General features: G+C 45.0%; 1 protein-coding gene across 3 annotated transcripts in view; it reads left to right on the top strand.

Moving 5' to 3' along the window:
* The window catches only part of UVRAG (UV radiation resistance associated), a 314,973-nt gene extending 304,180 nt beyond the window's left edge, over positions 1–10,793 (top strand). For 2 of the 3 annotated variants that reach the window (XM_025419621.3, XM_025419620.3), the window contains one exon: positions 8,897–10,793. In XM_025419621.3, coding sequence (XP_025275406.1) covers positions 8,897–9,599 — 703 coding nt within the window. In that variant the 3' untranslated portion in view covers positions 9,600–10,793. Of the gene's footprint in view, positions 1–7,335; positions 7,493–8,896 lie in introns of all 3 variants that reach the window. The other variant, XR_007404442.1, reaches the window with a different exon arrangement.
* The last annotated feature ends 7,968 nt before the right edge of the window (positions 10,794–18,761 follow it).

Here is an 18,761-nt window from a genome sequence, read left to right as displayed (position 1 = left end):
TCATATTGCACCTTTTTAGTAGGACTAAAAGGACTACCAAAGAGAAGGTTCCCCAGAAATTACCCCTGGGGCCCCCCAGTCTGTCACTACGTGATGATTAGACAGCAGCTAAGTATAATTCAGACACTTCTTCTGAAGGCCTCCAGCATCTTGGGAAATGGTGGCAGAGCTATTCGTTTTTCTTTTAAAATAACAAACAACTAAAGCCCCATGGTTCAGCTCATGTCAGAGCTTATTAGAAATGTGGCGGTAGTTCAGCTTTAGCAGTATCTTTCAAAGACTTCATTTCACAGAGTCTGTCATTGGCTTCTGTAGCCTAAAACTTCCTTTAGCTCTCTCTGCACGTCTACTTTTGAAATTCAGAAAGCATTCTCTGACCAAGGTTTTTAGTCTACCTGTCGAAGTCTCCCTGAAGCTAGGCTCTGTGAGATTACTGTTCTCTGGTGTCTCTGGCAAAGGTAGAGCTACTTTTTTTTCCCCTCTAATTCTCAGCATAAACACTTTATTACTCCTATGTCTCAAGTGTTGTCCAGACACTCCAAGGGGTCCCCTGGTATCATCTCTGGCATCTCTTTCTGTTTCTACGGACCATTTTATGGACCTCATAATGTTTGTTGCCTGTGGTTTTAATACATCAATTTGTATGATGATTTCTTCCAATGGAAGCTGATGGGTGAAGTAGTTGACTTGGCTCCTCCTGGGATTCCTCTCTGTTTCCCTATTCCCTGATCCCAGGGAGCTCAGCCTTGAGACTAACCCAGAGCTCACCACCAGATGGACTCCTGACTTTGGGCACTCCCTTACCTTCTGTTCACTGGTCTTTCTCAAGCTAGGCCCTGCTGTCCAGGGCCATGGAGGCCTGACAGCCAGGCTCTTGCATAGCCTGGGGAAATGGATTTCTTCAGCTTGCCTGTTTTACCCTTTGCGTATGGAACTTTCTCTTTCACAAATTCATCTTTCCATCAGTCCTTGGTTTAAATAAAATGTAAAGGGTTCCTTGTTCAGTTATACCTTTTTAAACTTTCTGTTTTTATTAAGTCAGACTTTGGCAGGAAACCTTCCAAGCTGAGCCCAGGGGAAAGGTGACCATTGGCACAGGTTTCAGCCTATGCTTTTGGCCCAAGATTGTTTCTATTTTTATTTTGTTTCTTGTTTTTGTTAACATCCAGAGCAAAGATTAAGCACTTTCACTTATCTGGTAATGGCGAGAGGTCTTTAGATGGCTTGCCTGTGGTCAGGAGATTGCATGCTTAAAACTGTTAACCCCCAGCCACCTCCTGAGAGATAAGATCTAGCTGTTAAATTTGGCTTTCCCAAAAGGAGTCTCTGTGCTTCTACTTGATCTGAGAGAGTGAGGAGAAAGATAAATCCCAGCTTTTGCTTGATTTTGAAAAAGGATAGTAGTCTAATTTATGGAGGTTGTTTTTTTTTTAAAAAAAAACTAACTTTATGTCATAATTTCGTAGCTGCCAAAAGACGTAATTCTACCTCAGCTTCGCCTTGGCAACCTGCTTTTGGCACTCTGTGCAGCCCTGTCGTTGCTCTGCATTATTTAAGCAGTAATCTTTAAGAAGGTGAGAAGCTATTATTGCTTTTTAGCACAGTTGACATGCTATTGGCGCAGAGTAGTACCTAGAGCTTCAAACATTTCTAATGGCCGTAAACCAACTTAAACACCTCCATGGAGAGGCCTCACTGCCGTGAGGTCATAGCTTGCTGCAGGGGGAGAAAGAAGATCGAATGTTGTTTAAAAGTGGGGTTTTTTTTTTTCTTTTTAAGTATTCTTATTCCACCAAGTTGTAGCTGTAGACTTTGGCTAGGATCCAGACAATCAAGATTTAGCATTTTGACCAGCTGTGATCTAGTAATGTTCCTCAGAGGAAACATTTTGTAGGAGGGAAAGACACATATTTGAGACTGTGAATTGTACTCTTTCCCAGTACCTTACAGAGTGAGACCTGGTCGTAGACAGATAAAGCAAGCACAAGTGAATCTGAAAGAAAATAGGGAACAAAATCGTTTCAAATGGCTAAACATTCACCCTGCATTCAAGAACTCTCTCGATGTGGTAAATCTTCACATTTTTCCTTTACTTCACTTTCCCCTGAGTCTCCATATTTATATCATTTTGTGGCAAAATGAATTCCTGTTTTCATAATTGATGCTTGGAATCCCTCAGCATTCTTATAACAGTTCCTACAAAGTCAAAAATGCTACCCAAAGTTGATAATATAGGCAAGAAGAGAGAAAAGACCCTAAGCCGCTTAGCCTAAAAATTATTCTTCTGTGTCTCACGCCTCCCTCAAATAGAAGTATGATCTGATGTCGGTGTTTTGGTGGCAAGCCCTGGGGCCTGGGATAGAGAACAAAACTAACATTTATTTAATCAGATTGCATTTGTTCAATCACCAGGAGTTGCTTTTGACCTCGGGCAAATGACCTAACCTCTGTGCCTCAGTTTCTTCATCTGTAAAAGGAGGATGATGTTTGTAATACTTCAGAGAGATGTGAGGATGAAATGAGACCACGTATAAAGCTATCAACAGAGTACTTACTTGACCACACTTCGTTAGTGTTAGCTGCTGTTGCTTTATCATTAATAACCATCTGTGGAGTACCTACTCATCCTACTAAGAATTTTAATCCTGCTGGAACCACCATTAGGTGGACAGTCACATTTTGCAGATGAGGAATCACTGGTTCAGAGCCGTGCAGCACTTCAGCAGCTTCCCCGCTTCTCACTGGCAGAGCTCCCTGCCCAGGTCTGCAGTATTATGTAGGGAGACACGGAAATGGAAACACATGTTGGATCAGTGCTTTCTTACCTTGTCTTCTCTCTCCCAGTCCTTCTGTTTAAAGGAGGCTATTGCTTTAGGCAGTAAAACTAAGAGAAAGAAGAGAGGGAGGGGAAAAGGACAGAGGCAAGAACAGTGTGGGAGGGGGATGAACTGGTTTCTGCTGTCTCCCAGGTTAGTTTCATACATATAATGGTCATAAAAGGCTGGGCAGGGTCCTCTGCATTTAGGTTGGGACAACAGAAATTCCCCCTCTTACAAAAATTCTTTCTCCCTGAAGCTAGATTCCTGCAGAAAAATGATATATCAGGGGCTTGGGGACAACTGGAATGTACCTCCAAGGATCCTGGGAAGTTCTTATAGTCCCTGAGCATTTGGTAGATCATGTCAGTAGAGGCAGTCGAGCATTTCTACTTCATTCAAAGCCTTCCCCACCCCATGTCTTCAAGGAAGAAACTGGGGGGATGTTTCGCTTTTGATTGATTTAGTGCTTTTCCTCCAGAACTCTTTTAGGCTTGCCGCAGTTCTTTATCCCCTTCTTGCAGCTAGTTCCCTGCTGTGCAGAAGTGGAGATGGGGAGAGTTCTGTTTGTCCCCATTCTGAACAGCATTCTGAATAGCAGGAAGGAGAACTAGCTTCTGGTCTTTCCTCTACCCCTGATTACCTGTGTTTCACGATCCCAGACTTTAACACCTTTGAGCCTCAGTTACTTACTTACTCCCTCTGTAAAATGAGGGTGATTCTTTTAGAATCGAAAGCCCGTGATAGCTGGTAATAGTGACAGCAACCACGATTAACAGCTACCACTGCCATTAGCATATACGCCAGGCATTTTGCTAAGGATTTCAAGTACGTTATTTTATTTAGTCCTTACCAGTCCAGTGATGTATTTTATGAAGGAGAAAACTAAAGCACAGAGAAGATGAGGGGCTGCCTACAATCACATAGTCCTATAATGAGCAGGTAGTGATTGTGACCTTGAGTTATAACTCCAAATAGGCAGTCCTCGTTACTGAGCTTGGAGCAAGATCCAGGTTTGAGCATCCTTTGTCATCACCACCACTCTCTCCAGATCTAACTGAAGACATAACAAAAGGTAACTGACTGCAATAAATAAGGACTCACAGAATGAGAAAGAAATTAACCACCTTAATTTAGAGATATCAGAGAAGACTTGATCCAAAGAAGCCAAATTTAAACCAGACTGTTCTCCTTGACCTCTACACTCCAAACTACTTGGCTTCTCCCTCATCGGGCTCTTGTTTGTGACTCTAGGATAGTCTTTGTACTTGTAGCAAAAGGTTGATTATGAAGTAATCTAACAGTCCCGATGTGGTTCAGTTATTCAACAACCTATCCTGTGTCTCCTAAACCATGGCCTGGTAAATTGGCAATTACAGTATCATTGGGTTGTTGTTTTTTAATAAATTCCTTTTAATTGCAGCATTAAACCCCAGATGTCATGTTTCCAGGTTTCCAGTCTGGGCCTAAGCCAAGCTGGAAAAAGACATCCACTCAAGGCAAACGACTAATGAGAATGTGTGTGGTGAACTCAGGGACTCGGTCCAGCTACCAAACCTCCAACTCTGGACCCCCAGATCTAATGCCGCAGGATGCACAGGGACCCCTGGCTAAAGTGGAAGATAAAGTAAAGCTATATGTTTCCTGCAGCATCCACCCCTCCGCAAAATATCCAAGGTTACTCTGGTGGTTTCTAAGAGTAAAAATTCCCAATAAGTTATTCATCACAACTTTTAAATAATGTACTAGTTTCATTTGATAAGTAAATTGTCAACAGCCTTTAAAAATTGGTCGTGTAATTAGTAAATCTCTGCATTTTGACCTTTTCTTCCATTTGGATGAAATAGTCATGAAGCCAGACTGTAATCAGACAAAAAGAAATCTTGAAACCTTCCGGTTTTTGATCTATCATTTGCCCCTTTAATTTCTACCTTACAGTATTTTAGGCAATAGTAGAGGTAAAATGCCCCTTTGCTTATTATAAGAATTTAGCTTGTACTAAAATGTGTAACGAAGGTTCCTTCTGGAGACTTTCTATTAAATGTGAAAATCCAAATTATTTTGTTAAAAATCTATTCACTGTGTTCTGTACTGCTCACAGCAGTTTGTTTTTTAATAATAAAGTTTTGGGAATACAAAATAAGTGAATATTCCATTCAGTGGAGCAGCCATTTAGAATTGTTTACCAAAAGGTTTTAATAAAATCCAACGGCAGGATACAGAATTGTGTATATGTGCCACGAACATAACTTTAGGTTTTTTTCTCCTTTTTAATTAAACACGCATATATAAAATCAAAGTCTAAAAACAGAATTCTCAGGATTAATTGTGATTATTTGATAGGTAATAGGTTTGTGAGTGATTTTTATTTTTTATGTAGTTTATATTTTTTGAGTTTTCTGGGGAGTTTAAATTATTACAATAATTAAAAATGCATGTGTGTTTGTATATATTTTAATGTAATCATTCAACGCTTCAGCTGTTTAGAACTCAGCTATCTGAAAAATCTGGAACCCTGCTAAGATCCTGGAAGTAATAAAAAAATTAACTCCGAGCAGCCAAAACTTGTTACAAAACTCATAAAGTCGAGCATGTTATGCCCTGGGTATAGCTGGCCCCTCACTCAAGCCTAGGTACTCTTACTTTGCACATGGTTCTCAAGCCATCCACCGCAGGAGGCACAGCGAATCAGAAGCAGACATTAACAAAAGACAAGGGTCTACAGGCAAGCACTTCAGCGCAGGCATACCACCAGCCTGGCAGTGAGAGAGGAACCAGGGAAGTGTGGGTGCAGGCGGGAGAGCCCTGAGATCCAGACTCAGCACCACTAAGTGTCCTGTCATCTCTTCCCCATGTCACAGTTCAGTAATACATGTTCATATCGATAGCCCAGCATTATCAAGAAAATCCCCTTTTCTTCAGCTTACTCTCTTTAAGATTATAAGAAAGACTTTAATAAAAATTTTTTAAGGTCTTGTTACACATGGCTAAAAATGGGAGTAAAGACTACATGTGATGATTGAAGGGCAACGTCTAGACACCTAGACTTTCTTGGCTATCGGTAATAACTCATTTCTTTACCATTCTTCAGGGGGAACATTTTACTGTTACTTGGGCTTTCCAAACTGTATCCGATACTGTCATTACCTAGGTTCTCATAAAAATCTAAAGGAACTTTGAGAATATTACAAAATCATGATGTCAGAAAATGCCAAAATCTCTACCTTGCAAAGCTTTAGAATCCATCCATTAAAAGAGGAGTAGCACCCCAGAGCTTAGATATAGGTTAGGTGGGTTAAATGAGAAAGCCTGTGTAATGGCATCTAGCTCAAGGTTGGGATTTCATTAGCAGTTGGCAAGTGTTAGTTGAATTTGAATGTGTTTCCCACTTGGGATGCAACAGACAGTGTGGGCTCTGGAGTCAGACTGAATCTAGTTTAGATGTGGTTTCTGCAGCCTTTAACAAACCACATAACCCACCCAGATGCCTACCTTTTCCACAAGATAGATGCGAGGGTCCCACTTTATTGATGTGCAATAAAATCATAGCTCCCTTCCCATTATAATTGAGGGGAGGGATGTCACACTTTATTACTTTCCTTTGTACAGAGCCATGGAGGATCTTTCAGGGAGTCTCAGAATCCAAGAGGGCTACAAAACCCCTGTTCCCCTTGTGTCCGTAAGCACAGCTTGTTGTGCCCAGGCCTGTTTCTCATGTCCTGCCTTTTTATCAGCCCACCTGCAGCCCAGCAGGGAAGCAGAACTGGGTGCTTGCAGGGTGCGGCCAGGTGGCAGGAGGTGGGTGGCAGTAGCAGTGAGGGGTCTTAGATTGTTCACCTTTCATAGCCATGATGGTCAAGTACCTGGCCTCTGGTTGTACCCCAGTGATAGCACCCTCAGCATTCCAGGCCAGTTCACTTGATGTTTCCCACCCTCCTAGGCTGAGGTGGCATTTAAAAGCTTGGCCTGTCTGCCCAGAATAGACAGTCTGTGGGTGGTGCTGATGCTCTGTTTTGGTTTGATTACCTAGACCCCCTGCAAAATCATTTAGAGAGGGATGCTGTCAGCAAGTAGTAGAGGAAAAACAACAAGGTTGGCAAAAATGTGTGGCTTACCCAATTACTGTGAGTTTTGACAACATATTAACTGAAAACCTAGATTAAGGCCGGTAGATTTTTCTCTGTTTTGTTTTGTTTTTCTTGAGAACTAAAAACAGTAATTTGCTGGCCTACTTGTCTTGTTTTATATGCGTACCAGTGACCACCCCTAATTATGAAATCTCTCCTGGCACCAACACTTATAGCCAAGCAACAGAGTCCGATGGGCCCATGGATTAGAAGCCTTGTGGTTGCCTTTTTGCAAGAAGAATAACCCTTGCTTAGGTGTGGTGTCTGAGACCACAGGCATCATCTAGCATCAGGAAAAATCTGAGAGAAGAGGGATCAGGGAGCTGGCATGAGGGCTTGTGGCCATGGACAGAGGTGAAGGAAGGAACTCTAGATCCTTTCTTCTTTTTCAGGGCACTTATCACAACTGTAATTTGAAAATATATTATTTCAGTAATTATGGATGATTTTTCTCCTGCAAGATTGGAAGCTCCTCAGAGGCAGGGTCTGCTCTATCTTGCATCTGTTTCCCCTCCCCAAGGCCTGGAACAAGTAATAGCTCTTTGTTGGGTAGGTATAGTTTCAAGTCTAGCCTCTTTTCCTATCTAATAGCTGCTGTTTTGCAAGCCACTTCTCTGTGTGTGTCCTCATCTGAAGAGTACAAGTCAAATGAATCTTGCCTTCTATCTCTGGACCCAGTCTGTTCATAATGGTGGTATTGAGCTAACTGGCTTCATCCAAGTGTAATATCTAGAACTGTGATCAGTACTCCAGGGGTGGCTCAACTAGCACAGCATATAACATGACCATCATTTCCAGGGTCTGGATACTTGATTTCCATTAACTTGTGATTATTTATTTATTATTTCAGACTTAAGAGTAATAGCGTATACCCTGCTTTCTTGACAGGGTTTTTGTGAGAACCAAGTGAAACGATATATAAGAAATTACTTTAGAAATTAAAATGCTTTGTATAGCTAAACAGTGATTATTATTGCTGGCCCTAAAGTGTCTTCCCGAGAAGGAGCTCAAGTTCAAGAAAAGTCACTGAAGACCAAGTATTGTAAACCATGTATGTGACTAGCCTTAAAAGAAGCCATTTTCCAAGTTAACATTTCATTAAAGAAAAAAAATAGAGGTATTAGATAAATAATCTATATTAGATCAATATAGGTACAGATACAAATATAGCTGTCTCCTTGGCCCCCACTCTGCCAGGTGTCTAATGCATTTGGATGTCAGAAAAGCTGTGATCAGTAAGTCGTGAGTCATGGGCTTTAGTTTAGCCTGCCACTGCCTTACTGAGGTTATTGGGGACAAGTCATTTAACTTCTCTGCCAGATAAGGATGTCTGCTTTATGAAGATAAAATAAGAGTTGAATATTTTTTTAAGATTTCTTTATTCCAGAGAGAGAAAGCATGAGCAGGGGGAGGGGCAGAAGGAGAGGGAGAGAGCGAATCCTGAAGCGGACTCCCCGCTGAGCACAGCTGACTTGGGGCCCAATCCCAGGACCCCAAGACCATGACCTAAGCCGAAACCAAGAGTCGGCTGCCCAACTGACTGAGCCACCCAGGTGCCCTAAGAGTTGAATATTTAAAACAAAAAATAAGAATATTGATAGCTCTTCAGACCCATGGGGTTGATTATACATTTCTTTCAGATCTCACCCCTCCAGTTATTTCAACTCTTCCCCCCACAACATGGTTTCTATCCCACATCCCACCCTGGACACTGTCCTCTGGATATATTTTAGTGTGTCTTGTATCCTTCATGAAGGAAGCTCTCGAACTTGAATCCAGAATGCTTCATGTTTTTTCTTGCATTTGGACACTACAGTGAATAACTAAGGTTGATTAGTATCAATTTTTATTATCTCAAACCTAAATATGTTGTTTCCTGTCTCTGAATCCAGAAGGCTTATTAGGCTGAGTTTGAGAGTTGAAAGTAACTTCTCATTTTTGTTTGTCTTCTAGTGACAGACATCACACCTCCAGTGCAATCCCTGTTCCAAAGAGACAAAGCTCCATATTTGGAGGCGCAGATGTAGGCTTCTCTGGGGGGATCCCGTCCCCAGACAAAGGACACCGGAAACGGGCCAGCTCAGAGAACGAGAGACTCCAGTACAAAACCCCTCCCCCCAGTTACAACTCCGCGCTGGCCCAGCCTGTCCCCACTGGCCCTTCCATAGGAGAATCTGAGCGAAAGACAACATCTCTGTCCTCCTCCTTGGATACCTCCTTGGACTTCTCCAAAGAAAACAAGAAAAAAGGAGTCGATTTGGGTGACAGATTAAACGGAGGTCATGTGGGTGTGAACACTAGCCAAGAACAAGAAGAAGCCCTCTCTGGGCATCCAGCCACCGTAAACGGCACTGTGCTTCCCAGCGAGCAGGCGGGCTCCTCCAGCATCCGGCTTCCGGGTGAGTTCCACCCGGTCTCGGAGCCCGAGCTCTGCTGTACGGTGGAACAGGCGGAAGAGATCATCGGGATGGAGGCCACCGGCTTCACCTCGGGCGACCAGCTAGAAGCCTTTAACTGCATCCCGGTGGATAGTGCCGTGGCGGTGGAGTGTGACGAGCAAGTTCTGGGAGAATTTGAAGAATTCTCCCGAAGGATCTATGCACTGAACGAAAACGTGTCCAGCTTCCGCCGGCCACGCAGGAGTTCTGATAAGTGACGTGAGCAGCCAGCCGGTGGGAGCAGGACAGAGGCGCTGCCTAAAAGGAGGCTAAAACTGCACTGGTTACCCCTTGTAATAATTATGACACAAAATGAATATTAGTGGAGGATATTCCTCAGAAAAACAGACTTTGTAAATCAAGGAGGGACTCAGGATCATTGTGTATCAGTGGGCCAGACAAAGTTAGGTTTTGCTTGCAAGATGTGCTTTTCAGGCCTGATGATTGTTTTAAGACAAAAGTCATTCTCTAGCTCGAGTCACCTTATAGGTATTTGTCTGCTTTTGAATTTACATTTCTGTGTTATGCTCAGAGGGGAGATGATAATATATAAATAATATAATAAACTCACCTTTAGTTTCTCATAAGCATTTGCCCTCACCGTCGTTTATAAAAGCTTGGGAAGACCAAATATTCCAAAAAAGATTTTCTCCATTTACTGAAAGGATCTTTGACCATCCATGAGTTTGATGAATAAGAAGCACAATGGTCTCCTTACACCTGGCCTCCCTGCCTCTGTCCCTTTTCACCCCATCCGCTCCCCAACCTTCATAGTGGATGGGTTGTGCACCCTGAACACTGACGACATCGGATTCACTGGTTCTTGAACACAGTGGCCAGGACCTTCTGTCTCCTCAGCTCAGCCATACCTTTGATGTAACCATTAAATTAAAGGAAAAACCTCATTTCTGGTAGATCCCAGGGGACACTCCAGGACCCCCGTGGTTACAACAGTGAGATGGCATCCAGTCCCTCCAGGGGCCAGATTTCTTATGTGGGCGGATGCTGCAGTCAAAAACCAGGCATGCTCTCTGCCAATGCACTTACCAGACAGAAATACCTGTATGTAAATTCCATGCTAATTTATTAAATTTCAGTTGGAAAGGAAGGTGCTGGATATGATGTATCATCTGGAGAGTCAGACTGATGTACAGAGCTTGAGGCAATCATAATAGTTGGATGAAAAGGCTTAGATGAGGCATAGATACTATTGGTATATGTGCAGGCTCATTCATAGTAAATTATGTTCTTGAAGTCCGATTTCATTCCTGGAGCTCAGATCTCATTTGCTATTATTCTATACTTTATATACCCAAGGACATTGCCTCAGGGTTGCAAGCTCTTTAAGGAGAAATTTATGCATATATCCATGTATTGTATAGAAGAATAAAAACTGAATTTACTTCACTTGACCTGATTTGTTTTTTCCAGTTTTTGAAATTCATCTTGAACCTGCATCTCCATGTTACATTGTGACAGGGCGAGCCTGAACAGAAACTGGCTGTATCGAGTCATGTCGTTGACTCGAGTCGACATGGCTTGCATAGCAGCACAAACACTTTCACACACGTACTCTCTGGTAGCTGCGTTTGTCCTACATAACGGCTGAACTCAGGTCTCGTGATCATTTTCATATATTGTCCAAGCACTCCTGGGCTCGAGTTCTCACTGACAGCCACACTGTCAAGCAGAATAGTTCATGTTGTTATTTTCCACATAAAGAGAACTCACAGAATCCATGCTTGACAGACAGACCCAACCTGCAAGCAATTAAGAGCTTTAACTTGATCTGAAGAAATCCATCTTATTCCACAGAAAGAGGTGGAACTACTCCAAACCTAAAGCAGAAGCCATCTGTAGAGTCACAGCTTCTTCGAAGTGTACTGTCACTCGTGTTAGACTCAATGAGGGGAAGATAGTGGTGGTCTCGGCTATCCACCAGACTGGGCTGTGTGGGGTCCTCCAATGAAGTAACATCTACCCCATTTTGCCCCTGCAAAAGAAAACGGGTTTGGAAGGACTGTTAGTATCGAGTGGTGGAAGGTGCATCATATGTGGCTTAAAGTCCGCATATGGGAGTGGACTTTAAACTTCATGCCAGACTTAAGACAGGGTACATGGAGATGCAGGCCCTCCGGCCTGGGTCTGGGCGGGCACCCCCCAGCAGAGGGACCACCTGCAGGTCACCCACGGTTACAGTGTTCGTCTCAGGTTCCACACAACCAGATAGAGCCTGGGGCTCTGTGGGTCTCCTGTTTGGGGACTCCCTGATTCTGGGGGAGCCCTGCGACTGAATGTGATTGGTAGCTGGGAACCGGTTACCTAGGCTTTGGCCTGGTCCACGCCGTGTTCCGTGACGTCGTGCCTCACCGCGCCACTGAGGCTTGGGTTCCTTTAGTTTGGGTTTCACGTTTTCCCCGAGTTTGCCTGGTGCCTCCGGTTTCTGCCCTGCCTTGGGTAGAACCTACAGTATTACGCGTCTCCGGGAGGAACTCTGCTCGCCATTCTCCAAAGCTGCAGAATTAGTTTTGCCTCCGTTTAAAATGGCCAAGACCAAAATAGGGGATGAGTTATTATCTCCTACTAATCTTTTTAATTAGTCTTGTAAATCACTAAAAAAAAAAAAAAACTTAAATCTGCTTTGAGGATATAACCTGAAATAAAATTCCCTGCTATCCACATCAGAACTGCTTAGGAGCCCTTTCTGTTTTTATGAAGCTGAGACGCTTTTAACAACCGGCAAATGTTATCAAGTGAATATTTGATTGTGTTCTCTCTCTCCACTTCCCCTTACCCACTTTAGAAATTCCAGAGATTTTTTTCCCCCCTCGGAATATTAGTTTTGGAAGATTGTATCCAGCTATATTTTTTTAGCAGTTTTAATGGTGCCTGTTTATCCTGACCTAACCGGTTATTTAAATAATTTTTAAACCACGACCAATAATAAATGGCATGTGAAACTGATCTGTTGGTAATTGGAAGAAAACTCAGCATCTGTATTTATAAAATAAAATTGATTAGTATTTATTTTGAGAGTAAAAGTGTATGTTATTTCCCTGCCATGTTTGAGTCCCGTCTTCTTCACTGTTTTGAATTTGGTGTTGAAGCGGAGTTAACTCTGAAAACCTTGTTCGAAAACCACCAGCCAGCCCTTTCACGTCTACTGAGCTAGCTCTCTGTCCACAGGGGACTGGGCTAAGCAAGATTAATACAAAGATTGATAAGCCTTTATTCCACCATGTGCTCTAGGGGTGGAGCGTGGAGGATGGGCATGTTAATGCATTAGAATTCAGTTTGATAAATTCTGTGATGGAGAGATGTCTAGCCATGGTGTGGAATGCAGAAAAAGCAGACTCGAGGATTAGAAAAGGTTCGTGGAGGTCATGCAGATGAAAACTAGATCAGATGAAAGATGTCTAAGGCATTGCAGGCAGGGGGCACAACGTGGGCAAAGGCTCAGAGGCAAGGCAAGGCCTCAAGTATTTACAAAAACAGTGAGTTTCCCGTGTTGCGGGCCTGGATGGATGTGAAGAAAGGTGAGGAGAGATTGAATTGCAGGCTAGTGGGGAAGGCCTTCAGGTGTCGAGATGGGAGATTTAGATGCTTGCAGCGGGCAGCTGGGAGACACCCCTTCCAGGCTGCAAAGCAGAAGAGTAACTTGGTTAGATCTGAATAGTGGCCAGCAGCCAAGTCAGGGCTGGACTCTAGTAGTAGTAAACAGACTTGAGTCTGTTTAATCGTCTTTCCTATTTTGTTGTGGAAAAAAAAGAAAGTAAGTCTGTCTGAAAAAGAGGTATATCTTTGTGCCCTGATGTTTTGAAGGTAAGTACTGAATAACGGGCTAAGCTTGTACTGGGTGGGTACGGTGCAGCCAGCATCTGTTCTGCTGAATCTTGACTCCCAAGATCTCGACTCAGCCACTTTGAACCTGTGACCCTGCTCGAGTCCTTGAATTTTTAAGAACTCCCCCCCACACACACACCATTTCTTAATCTAAAAAATTGGAGTGAACTCCGTGCTTGCCATCATTTTTGTATGGGGCCTGTGCCATCAACGGTGGTCCCTTTTGTCCTACAGGAGGCCACCACCTAGTGACAGGATGCCCAAGACTTGTTATCACCATTTCCTGTTCCAGCACTTGGGCACAGCCACCTTATCTCTGAATCTGGCCCCTGCTCTGTCGAGTAGGGATCTTCCCACACAGGGTTGGATACAGTGTTAGAAGAGATAAATATTTTTATGAAAGCACTTAGTGATCACTGCAAAGCACCATGCACATTGGGAGGAGTTAGTCATTCAACAAGGATTTCTGGCATCATATATACCAGGCCGTGGGGGGCGGGGGGGGACGACTGAAGTGCAGATATTTATTCTGTACACACTGAGAATGTGTCAGGGCTGAAACTGGTCTTTTGAAAAACTAAGCTCTAAACAAATGTCAAGTGTTCCAAGGTGTTTTAGTGGGTGGCATGGACACAGTGTTGAGACATGGTCTATAAGCCTAATTAGCTTAATTTGCATGTTTTTTAACACCTGGCAGATGAGCTTATTCAGGCTCACCTCATCCATAAATATTCTCTTACACAGCTTCTGGCTGCCTCGCTTCATGCTGAATTGGTGCCCAGAGCTCTTAATTTTGCTTGAAGTAGATAGAAGCTTTTTCTTTCTTTTTTTTTTTTTCCTCCTAGAGCATCTAATTACAGTTTTGTAGGTAGACAGCTCAGCCTTGTGGATTTTTTTTTTTTTTTTTTTTTTTTTTTTTTTTTTTAGCCTTGTGGATTTTAAATGAATAAAAAACACGTCTATAAAATAATTCCACACATTTTAGAGGCCAGCAGTGTCAGAAATCCAGTAAAAAAAAAAAAAAAAAAAAAAAAAAAACAGTCTCAAATCAAGATAAAAGTGAAAAAGACTGCCAGTTGGTGAAGTAGCTGTAGCGAGCCGGGCCCGGGCACAGAATCGCCAGCGGGGCAGTGGCAGGCTCAGGTCCCCTCGGTTTAATACAAAACACAATTGGAATGAGCTTCTCAGTCCCCATTAATTACAGGGAGCAAATTGGAAGGCATGGAGGGTGCGGCTGGACGGAAATACTGGCTAACCTGACTCTTAAGAAGCACATACAGGCAGGAAGCAAGCGGTCTGGGCATCTGAGTTGAGAAGCCGTCAGCCTGACATCCCACCCAACCTGCTGCTCCCCGGCTGTGGGACTCGACCAGGGCACTTGCCTTCTCTGAGCCTATGTGCGCCTCTAAAAAGTGAAGCCAGCCCCTGGCTCCGGTTCCGCTTGTTCCCCCACAGAGATTCTTCTTGATTTAAGAGCAAATAGGTATTCATTCTTCAAATCCCGCCTCAGACTACCTTGGGCTCCAGAGCATGGCAGAAAAGGAGAGGACCCTCCTGTCTCACTCTGCCTGTTGTGAAGAACTTGGGGCTAAACCATGGAACACAGCCTACCTCCGGTCAGGGGCCTGTATGCAGCAGGACAGCTACCGCCCTGCCATCTACTCAAGATCCTTGGCACAAGGGCTTCTGAAATACAGAACAAAAATTAATAAAACAGCTAGCTTAAAGAATTCAGCTAGAATCGTACCGCTCCTAAAGATGGCCCTCTGTCGTCAGAAAAATGATAGATTAATTTTAGTTTGATAGGAAAATGCATAAAATATTTTAAGGGAATATGTTATTCGAAATGGTTGAAATGTTTTGATGTTTTATTTTTTTTAAAGATTTTATTTATTTATTCATGAGAGACTGAGGCAGAGACACAGGCAGAGGGAGAAGCAGGCTCCATGCACCGGGAGCCCGACGTGGGATTCGATCCCGGGTCTCCAGGATCGCGCCCTGGGCCAAAGGCAGGCGCCAAATCGCTGCGCCACCCAGGGATCCCAAGTTTTGATATTTTAAAGGGTAAACTTGTTCTCTCAAAATTTCCCTTGCAAAAAACATTTACTTCCCTTACAAGGGGACAAGTTATTCCTCAAAGAAACCAGTATCACTATGTTTCCACAGATTTCTTGCCCTTTGAGTGAGGGACTTGGCCATACTTTGTTACTGTGATGGGAGGAGACAACTCACCCCACCGCCCCAGGCTACCTTTTTTTTTTTTGTATATGTTTTTATTGGAGTTCGATTTGCCAACATATAGCATAACACCCAATGCTCATCCCATCAAGTGCCCCCCTCAGTGCCCGTCACCCAGTCACCCCATCCCCCGTCCACCTCCCCTTCCACTATCCCTTGTTCGTTTCCCAGAGTTAGGAGTCTCTCATGTTGTCACCCTCACTGATATTTCCCACTCATTTTCTCTCCTTTCCCCTATAATCACTTTCACTATTTCTTATATTCCCTGTATGAGTGAAACTATATGATGATTGTCCTTCTCCAATTGACTCATTTCACTCAGCATAATACCCTCCAGTTCCATCCACGTCAAAGCAAATGGTGGGTATTTGTCGTTTCTAATGGCTGAGGAATATTCCATTGTATACATAGACCACAGCTGCTTTATCCATTCATCTTTCGACGGACACCAGGTTACCTTTCATGCAAATGGTATGTGAGCTCTTGCTCATGAGTAGAGGTCTCTAAAGCTTGCTGACCTCGAGACCAGAACCTTTGCTTCCAGAAACCTTCCAGTTAGTTGCCTTGACTTCTCTGCCCCAGGCCTAACTAAGCTCTTTGGTGGCACACAGCGGGTGCTCATGAAGTTGGGGGGAGTGGGAGAATGAGACAGCAGCATTCTGAATCCAATTTCTACAAAGATGCTGTAGCTCACACCTGTACCTGTCTCTTGGTCCCTTGGGAGCCCTCTGACGGCCTAGTGTGCCCTGAGTGGGCACCAAAAATCACTGGAAGGGGTGTTGGGTAGCTCAGTGGTTGAGTGTCTGCCTTTGGCTCAGGTCATAATAGGGTCCTGGGATCGAGTCCCACATTGATCTCCTTGGAGGGAGCCTGCTTCTCCCTCCACCTATGTCTCTGCTTCTCTGTGTGTCTCTCATGAATAAATAAATAAAATCTTAAAAAAAAAAATCACTGGCCACCTTTAGAGGCAGAACTGTCCACCAATTAGCTGAGACTGTGGATCTGGGCTTTTGTAAGCAGAAAAAAGAGGTGCACGTTTGAGGGATTATCACATACTTTTAGTAAACATCCTGAATGGTAGTGAGCCACCACTAGCTGGGACACCAGGGCATGACCTGAGCCTCTGCCGCCCGGCCCCACAGATATTTGCACCGGGGAACCTGCTTCCTCTCCCTGCGATACAGTGACTCCTCAAATATGTGTGAGGTCTCCGTGCCCCAACCTGGTCTCTTCTATGATAGCATTTGATGCTGAGGACGGCCGTGGGGAGATGGGGGCAGTGTGTTCCCACCACCACCTGCCCAGGAAGCCCACAGAAGGCCCCGGAGGGAGGGCGACCAGCCCTAGATCATGCGATCCCAAAGCCGCACTGGGGCCAAACCAAGCCCCATCCTGTCCCCAGAGCCTCTTCGGCACCCTAAGCCTCATCAGCCCCGTGGGGGGCCTGGCCCTCTGCCCGCCCCCTGAGCATCCGCCGGCCACAGCTAGCTCTTCCCCCTTGCCAAGAAGGAGGAGCAAATTGGGAGGACGTTTCTGCCCAAGGAGTAGAGTCGGCGCCTCATGGCATTGTGTTGCGAGGTGGGCTGCAACCTACCGGGGAGTGGAAATGCCCATGTGCACCTGTCAGAATGTGACAAATGTCAAAGTTCGTGAGTTCAGCCATGTAAAGCGTGACTCACAGACCTAGAAGATTCAGGGGGCCTGAGGGTGGGGGGAGGTTTCTTTGAGGACTCACGTTGGCCGCGGCCAACAGGTCGGTCCAGGGGATAAAATGAGGGCAGGGCTGGCAGCCGGGCTAGACGCTGGCGGGAAGGACTCGCGGGGACCTGCGCTGACCTAGTCCGCGCCCTGCGCGCCCGGGGGGCCAGCGAGCGGGCGGCGGGCGCGGGCGCAGCAGGTGTAGACGGCAGTGGCAAGAAGTTTACCAGCAAAGAAATGGAGGAAAATAGGGCGGAGGCAGGGGAGGAATGTGGGGTGGAGGCAGATTTCATGTAAGCACTGATGGCAAGGAGCCAGGAGGCAGCAGCGGGGAGCTGGTGAAGGGCCGGGAAGACCGTGCAATGAAAGGAGCAGGGTCTCAGAGCAGATGGGAGGGGGTGGGCGGTAGGGCAGCCCCCGGAGGGGGGGGGATCAGAGGAGGGCAGGGAGGGCAGGACGGGACTAGAGCGCCCTCCTGCAGAGGGTGCGAGCCGCGGCCTCCCCCTGGTGCCGGGCGCCCGGCGTGGGGCCGCGGTGACCGTCCCAGGGCACAGGCGGGTGGCGGGAGCTTGCTGGCCTCTTGAGGAGACTCCAGAGGTGCAGGGGCGAGCACGGGCTGGCTGCCAGGGAGGCGGCGGGGCCTCTGTGTGGATTGCATTGCAGTCCCAGCTGCCCCCTGGCAGCCCTGCGCCCCCCCCCCCCTCCGCCCTGCGAGCCGCCCTGCACACGGCAGACTGCAGCAGCCCGGGCCAGCGAACCCTCCAGATCGCGCCCCCGCCAGGTGGATCCCACTCGCTAGTTAGCCGAGTGGTTGATGAGGGGAAGGTTCTCTTACAGAAATATTCCGGGTAAAAAGATCCAGAAGGGATAATTGAACTAAACTATAACCACGATGTACCTCCTAATGAATATGATGCGTCTAAGACCATGTCGGGCAGTGACTGCTCGGGTCACAGAGGGAGCCAGGCATTTCACGCCTCCCGATGCAGGAACACAAGGCCCATGAAGTGCTCCTGGCAAACGTTTGACCCTAAATAGGGTCAAAGCTCTCTCTGTGATGTCCAATGCAAGAGACACTGGCCATGCATGGCTACTGAGCAATTGAAAAGCGACTGCGATGTGCCGTGGGCGTAAAGTACACCCTGAATTTCAGAGATTCAGGACAAAAATATAATGATAGTTTTATATTAATTTTCATATTGATTACATGTTGGGATGATAATATTTTGATAATATATATTTGATAATATGTTTGATAATAATCATATACTGAATTCAGTATTTTAACTAATTTCATCCATTTCTTTTGCTTCTTAAAATGTGACTACTAGAAATTTTACAAGTACATATGTAATTAGCATTTGTGGCTCACTTGATATTATACTGCACAGAAAAGCTCTGGGAGGAAATTCAGAGGGCAGACGAGGTTGTTAACACCTGGAAAATGCGATCAGCAAAATCTAGACGGCGGGAAACCCTGCAGGACAACCTGGTTTCTCCAACACATTGTAAGAAAAAAATAGAAACAAGGAGGGGGAAACCTGTTCAAAAGAGACTCAATATCTTTGAGGCACATCAGTCAATTTTGCGATGAACCTGGT

The sequence above is a fragment of the Canis lupus genome, chromosome 21 (genome assembly GCF_003254725.2).
Source record: "Canis lupus dingo isolate Sandy chromosome 21, ASM325472v2, whole genome shotgun sequence".
NCBI classification, from domain to species: domain Eukaryota; kingdom Metazoa; phylum Chordata; class Mammalia; order Carnivora; family Canidae; genus Canis; species Canis lupus.
The sequence above is the reverse complement of the archived record's forward strand: the minus strand, read 5'-3'. Positions and strand labels throughout refer to the sequence as shown.